This window comes from Pediculus humanus, genomic scaffold (genome assembly GCF_000006295.1).
Source record: "Pediculus humanus corporis 1103172107662 genomic scaffold, whole genome shotgun sequence".
In the NCBI taxonomy this organism is placed as follows: Eukaryota; Metazoa; Arthropoda; class Insecta; order Psocodea; family Pediculidae; genus Pediculus; species Pediculus humanus.
The window spans coordinates 5,034-12,769 of NW_002987271.1; the positions used below are offsets into that span (position 1 = coordinate 5,034).

General features: G+C 25.4%; 1 protein-coding gene across 1 annotated transcript; it reads right to left on the minus strand.

The window, feature by feature from the left end:
* Nucleotides 1-5,496: 5,496 nt before the first annotated feature.
* On the minus strand, nt 5,497-6,575 carry Phum_PHUM279370 (beat protein, putative; the record flags this gene model as incomplete). Its single annotated transcript, XM_002426773.1, has 3 exons — nt 5,497-5,502; nt 5,638-5,846; nt 6,524-6,575. 3 exons carry the CDS (start codon nt 6,573-6,575, stop codon nt 5,497-5,499), a joined length of 267 nt encoding a protein of 88 aa, XP_002426818.1.
* Between the last annotated feature and the right edge of the window lie 1,161 nt (nt 6,576-7,736).

The window sequence follows — 7,736 nt, forward strand, 5'->3', positions numbered from 1 at the left end:
AAGGAAAAAATAGGGAGCCCTCAATCACGTAACGACCACAATAAAGGAAGCCTTATCATGGCTAAACCTTATGTCATCCCTTTTTTTTTTTCTTCTCTTCTTCCCTATCGAACCTTTTTTTCTCCCACTCCCACCCCTCCTCCGCCCTGAAAAAAACATTTAATCTCTAAACAAGATTAAATGTTTCTTGTTTTTTTGGGGGCTAAAATAAAAAAATTTTTTTTCTCTCTTTTAAATTTAAAAACAAACGATAACGACAACAACAACTCGTGCGAACGATTTAAAAAAAAATTAAATAATAATAATTATTATTATTATTATTTCGTAGCCATTTTATTTTATTATTATTATTATTACTACCACTATCCTTTCACTTCTAACGATTTTAAATAGTAATAATAATAATCGAAAACCTTAAAAATCAATATATATATATATATATATATAATTTAAATTATATAAAAAAAAAAGGGAAACGATTCGCAACGTGTTTTTTGGTAGTTTAAATAATAATAATAATAATAATAATAATAATAATAATAATGATGATGATGATAATGATGATGATGGTGATGATGATAATAATAATAATTTTTTTTTATTCGTTTTCAAATGTAAAATTTTATTATAACTTTTTGTAACAGATGTGGTTGTGGATTCGTAAAAATTAACCCCTGGTTTTTTTTAATGGGAAATCAAAAAAAAAAATTAGGGGGGATGAAAATTTCAGGGTGGTGATTTTCTAAGGTTTCAAATTATTTTTAAATGAAATAATTTTTTATTATCACGATAATAATGATGATGATGATGACAATTAATAAATTTTATTTATCGAAATAAAAAAATTTTAAAGTAAAAGTTTTTTTTTCCTTCTTTTTTTTCATTCAAACGTTAAAATTTAAAATGAGAAAGAGAGAGAAAGAGAAAGATAGAGAGAAAGAAAGAGAGAGAAAATACGTGTCAGAATAACAAAAAAAAAATGAAAATTAATTTTTTTTTTTTTTATTAAAAACAATAAATTTTTTTTAATAAAAAGAAAAAATCTGATTTTTTTTACAATTCGTTAAATTTTTTTTTTATAAAAAAAAGAAAAAAATTTGTTTAATTAAAAAAAGTTACGGTAATTTTTTTTTTTTACTTTTACTTCTCATTAACTGCCGTTTGGATTTTAATATTATTAAAATCTTTAAACGATTACCCCTCAATAATAATAATAATAATAATAATAATAATAATTATTATTATTATTATTATTATTATTATAATAATTAATTTAATAAATGGATAAAAATAAAACCAGAATTTCCTTCTCCCCCGGTAAAAACTTAAAAATTTATCAAAGCATTCTATGATGAACGATTTCAAGGTCATTTAATGAAAACAAAAATTAAGGTCTCAAGGTCACGTGAATGGCACGTGAATTTTATCATTTGGCCCACGTGCCAAAAGAAAAAAAATTTCTCAATTATTATTTTTATAAATAAATGATTTCGTTTTGAGTTTTTTTTCCCCTTCCCCCCATTACGTCATCAATGCATTTAAAAGGTTGGCACTACTGCAAAAATAAAACAATACGTATCCTTTCGTAACATAAAAACAAAAAATACGGGAAAATGGGGGAAGGGGAGGGGAAAAAAATAAAATACTTTCACGCTGGTAAATCTATTTTTTTTTTTTTTTTTTTTGAAGTGGAATTAGAATATGTACGTATATATAAAATAAAAGGTTATTGATTCTCTCGGGAGAAAAAGCATATAAAAAGGATGACGTTAAACCTTTTTCATAGTAGTAATAATAATAATAATAATAATAAAAATAAAAACTGATCATTAAGATATGAAAAAAAAAAAAAACCCTTTCAAACACGTATATAATTAAATACAAAACGTTTTTTATTGGCAATTACGCAAATCATTTGAGAACATAAATTTTTTTTTTTTTTTTAATTTGGTATTTCGTAAAAGTCCCCCCTTTCTCTTACCTTCTCTCCCCCTGTCCTCCCTCTTCCTTTTCTCCCCGCCCCCGCTCAGCTCCATCCCACCCCGCTCCGCCTTGAAATGGTCATGCGGAATGACTGTATCATTTTATAATGTCCATATATATACCCTAATGCTCCTGCTCCTGTTTCCTGCTCCCGCTCCCGTTAAAACGCGCACAAACTCACGCACGTACGCACACACGCACACACTTTTCAATTAAAAAATAAATATAAATTGAAACACATGGGAATCGAGAACATTATTTTTTTTTTTTTTTATAAAAAAATTTTTATGAACATTTTTTATTAGCCATTGTCGTGACGTCATCGTATTACTTCGACTGGAGGGAAAAAATGAACAAAAAAAAATTCAAAACCTATTCCCGTTGTCGTTCATCTTCAATTTAATGCCTGATTTTTAAATTGAATGTGACAATAAATGGTTGAATAAACATATTTTAAATTTTATGTTTTTTTTTTTTTTAAGATCCCCTCCTGGAGATTTTTCCATGCAGTTCCATAAAAAAAAAAAAAAAAAAAAAAAGCGAAATTTTTTTAAACAAACGTTATTATTATTTTAAATTATAATAAATTGATTCTCTTAACTTTATTATCATTATTATTAAATTCCTTCAGGTCAATTTAACGAGTAAATTAGTTTATAATTTTATAATATTTAAATAGAATAATGACGATGACGATGATAATCATGATAATGTTGATGATGATGATGACGATGATGATGATGATGACAATGATGATGATGATAATGATGATGATATAGTTCTGTTTTTTGGATTTTTTTACACGGAATAAAATTTTTTTTTTTTTTAATTTCATTATTTTATCATCATTATTCCTGTCGTTGTTTTTCTAATTCGAAAAAAAATGTTTTTTGTAAGGAGTTTTTGTTATTTAGTATAAAATGATAAAATTTTTGAAGTAGTTTGGCTTTTCCAGTTGTTTTTTCCCGTCCTTTCCCATGAAAAAACCTAATTTTTCTTAAAGTAAACACAAATTTTCCGATTTAAATTTCAGATGTGCACCCCCCTGCTTCTAAATGACGTCAGCACGAATATGAACAATTATTTTTTTAATAAAATATTTAATATATCAAAAGATGAAGTTTTTACCAAAATTGTGAAAACAAACAACAAACATCTTTCAATTCTTTTCAAAAGTTAAAAATTGATTTCATTTTTTGTTTTGTTTTATTTTTTATTTTTTAAATCCTTTTTTTTTTATAGTTACCTTCGTTTTTCAAATCACAAAAGTTTTTTTTTTATGCCAAATTATAAAAATATTTTCATCTTTCTTTTTTTTTCCCTCTGACGTTTTTCGTCTGCTCCGATTACAGCAGAAAAAAAATTTCCATGAGATTTTATTTAAAATTTTTTTTTTTTTTTATCGTTAAAATTTTACAATAACTCTTCCTAACAAAAAATAATAATAAAAAAACTTATAACCAATACGTATAAATTTAAAATGGAGAACATTTTCTCAATAATCAGAGTTATATATACATATAAAAATTTTCCCGCTTTTTTTTTTTTTTTTTTTAAATTCTTTATTTTTTACCTAAGGGCAAAAAAAAAAAAATTTTTTATTGGATTCTTTTGGAATGAAAACTTTTCAGACGTTTTTTTTTTTTTTTTTTAAACTCATTTTTGATTATTTTGATATTTTTTTCCCTTTAAAAAATATATACGCTTCAATTATTATTATTATTATCATTATTATTATTATCGATGTCGGAAAATAATGAAATTATACATCATTTTAAAATGTAAAAAAAAAATTTTTTTTCTTTTTTTTTTTTTTTAATAATATCGAGTGGTTTTAATTTAGTGGGGAGGGCTAGGAAGGGAGGGCGTAGAGGGGAGGGAGTTTGGGGAGGGATTCATTTTTTTTATTGTTTTGCTTTGGGTCAATAAGATCATTAAATAAAATAAATGTTAAACTCAAACCGTACATACACGAAAATGCTTTTATTCTTTTTTATCCTTCCCTATATGTACACGTTTAAAGTTCGCCATTTTTTTTTTCGTCTCTTTAAATAAAAAGAAAATTTATTTATTTATATTATTTGTTTAAAAGAGAGATAGGTACCGCGACATAATGGGAGTTAAAAAAAAAAAATTCGTTAATTTATTTATTATTATTATTATTATTATTATTATTTATCGATGAAAAAGGTTCGATTTTTTTTTTTTTTAATATTAAGATATAAAAAAAAAACCGTTAACTTTTTAAAGTGGTTTTTAATGATGGTAAAAAAAAAAATTTTATTTTTTATATATATAAATTTTCTTTAGAAAACAATATAAACAACAAAACAAAATGGAAAAAGTTATAAAGTTTTAGGGCGTAAAAAAGAAAAAAAAAATTTCTATAATAATAATAATAATAAATTGATAACATTGAATGTTGAACCAATGGGAAGAAGTTTGAGTAAATTTTTCAATGGAAGATTCATATAACGCGCGGTTAACATTAGAGACGATGAAATTTCATCCATTAAAATGACGCTTCTGGATAAAAAAAAAAAAAAAATCGTGACGTGAAAAAAGTAGGAAGAAAAAGTAGAAGAAGAAGAGGGGGGAGAGAGAGAGTGAGAGAGAGAGGAAAAAAATAACTTTGAAAAAAGTTTTTAATAAAATTATATATAAAGTTTACGAGAATAAAATTATTTTTCATTTTTTACTTTTTATCAAAAGAAAAAAAAAAAAGAATTTGAAAAACTTTTAATTCTATTAAAAAAAAAAAAAAAGGAAAGAAAAAGGAAAGAAAAAAAAGGAAAAATTGGGTATGAAAATAAGGATGAGTAGAAAAGGTTAGAAAAAAAAGTTCATCTTTTCATAAAAAAAAAAAAAAAAAATTTTTCCAAGTGACAAGGAGGGTAAAAATATTATAAAAGAAAATTTTTTTTTTTTTTTTTACGGGGAGCCAGGTGTGAAAATGATAAAAAATTGCAATTTATATGCTTCAAATGAAAATTTAATGGGGGGAGGAAGAGGAGGAGGAGATGTGTGTGTGTGACGGGGGAGGGGGGAAAGGCAGAAAGAAAAAGGACACTGAAAAAAAAAATAAGAAAGTAATAAACATGTTAATAAAAAAACACCGTACCATAAACAATTATTATTATTATTATTATTATGTTAAACATCGTCTGCTTTACCCTTATTTATAAATTTCGTCTGCTTCTGTGTTTTTGTTATTTATTTAAAAAAAAAAAAAAAATTTTCACGTGAGACATAAACAATTATAAATTATTCGCGAGACGTTTCGCGCCGTGCCGCCTTTTCTCTTCTCTCCTATCCCCCCTCCCCTCATCCAACCCACCCCCTCATTTTCTTGATTTTGAGGTACAAAAAGTAATTTTTATTTATAAAATTTTTATTTTAAATCACATTAAAGGATCGCGTTTAAAAAGTGAAAAATCTAAAAATGATTTTCACGTCGGAAAAACTTTTTGTTGTCTTATTAAAAAATCAACCGAGTCGAAATTTTTTTTTTTTTCATAACTTTTTTTAAGAAAACTTTATTACGTACATCTACTTAACGTAACCTACTAATCATCTTATACACACGCACGTCCGATGTCTTATCATCATCAAGGATGGGAGAAAAAAAAAAAAAAAGAAAATTTTAAAACTTACATCGATTGTTAAGCCATCCAATGGAAATATTTTAATTGGAAATTCATCTTTAGGTGTGTATCGGAAAAATTCACTTCTACCTTTGTACCATTTAACCGTATATAAAAGGTCACCTTCGAGGTCAAAATCGCACATAAAAACGGCCGTTTCACCTCTTTTAATGGCTTGTGGGACGGAGACTCTAACATCTTTTAAACATTCGATAAAACCTGGAAATAAATAAATAAATACCTTTATTATTTTCGCCATTTTTTATTTAAACGATAAAATTTATTTATTTATTTAAAATAAATATATTATTTAAATAATTAAAGTTTATTAATTAATAAAGTTTTAATAATTTATAGTCGAAATCTTTTTTTTCTGGTCGATTTAAATATTTAAAAAAAAAAAAAAAGTTTTTCCGTGCATTTTAGGTGTTAGAAAAAAAAAAAAGTTTTTTTTCCTCCCATTCCCACTTTCTCTCCCCCCCTCTCTCTCCCTCACTTTATTTTTTCTTCTCTCATTAAATACGTAAAAAAAAAAAGAAAACATTTTTATAAAAAAAAAACAAAAGTTTTTAATTCTATTCTTAAAGTAACAAAAAAAAAAAGTTTTCTTTCGCCCATTAAACATGAAAACTTTTAGGTGGGAAAAAAAAAACTTTTTTATAAAAATTCAATCGCCTACTTCCTTTAAAAAAAAAATTTTCTCTTTCCAGAAAAAAAAAAAAAAGAAAAAATTGGCCCATCGCTATTTTCACGTTTTTCTCATTAAAAAAAATTTTTTTTGTCCCCCTACAATTATTATTATCATCATTATTATTATTATTATTTATATATTATAATTAGAAAATTTTTTTACGTTCGTTTCCATTCGGAAAATTTTATTCCACACACACACACACACGCACGCAGAAAAAAAAAGAAAAGGTTCGACGATGAAAGAGATTTACACATACGTAAGGGGACTCATCCAGAGAAGAGAGAGAGAGTGAGTGAGTGAGTGAGAAAGAAAAAAAAGGGAATAAATTCTATAAAAATACACGTCATAACCAAATGTCACATGAATTTACTTTTTATGACTTCTTCAATTGATTACCTCAACTCAAGCACGAATTTTTCTTAAGAAATATATATATTGAAGTAGTAGCGAAATTTTCTTTTTCCTTTCTTCCGGTTTTCCTTTTTCAATTTTTTTTTCCTTCCGGTTTCTCTCAAATTTTTTTTTTTTTTTTTATACGAAACCAACATTTTTTAAAAAAATAAAAATAAAATTAACCTAACCGGATGCGAATAAAAGAAGAAAAGATTTTTTCATAGAGAAAAAAATCGTTTGCGACGTTGCATGTTTTACACCGTAATAATATTTTACACGTACGGTCATTACATATCTATATATCACGTTTAAAAATCACCGGAAGGTTATTACAGAATTTTTTTTTTTTGTGTTTATTTATTTATACTTAAGGAATTCAGGTAATTAAGAAAAATAAATTAAAATTGCTTAAAATCAACCCTTAATGGAAGAAACCTTCCCCCCCTCTCCCCCCGCCCCAAAGGCGAAAAAACCCCCTTTTTAAAATAATATAATTCAAAGGTGTGGAACCTTTTACGTGAGGGTTAAAAAAAAAATTACTTCTCCAGATGTTTAAACGGTTAATTTCCTACATAACCTTAAAAAAAAAAACTTATTCTTATCTTCTCCAATATTCGTTCCAGCATTTATCTCTCTCCCTATCTCTCTCTCCTTATCTCTCTTTCTCTTTTTATACATCCATGTTAGTAAGTTTAAATGCATTTTCCTCGCTTTTAATTTTGATAAAAAAGGCGGTTATCGATATTATTGTTGTTTAAAAACGAATGCGGATTCAATGATGACGTAACGCGATTCGATTACAATTAGAAGGAAAAAAAATAATTTTTCTAATTCCACGTACAAAAAATTAAATATAATAATAATAATGATGATGAGGTTATCGATCGATTTAAAAAAAATAAATTTTTTTTTTTTTTCCTTTATAGATGGGACGAATTAAAAAAATAAAAAAATAAAAAAACCTTTGAATTAAATTTAAAACGATGATGATAATGATAATAATGATAATGATGATGATGATG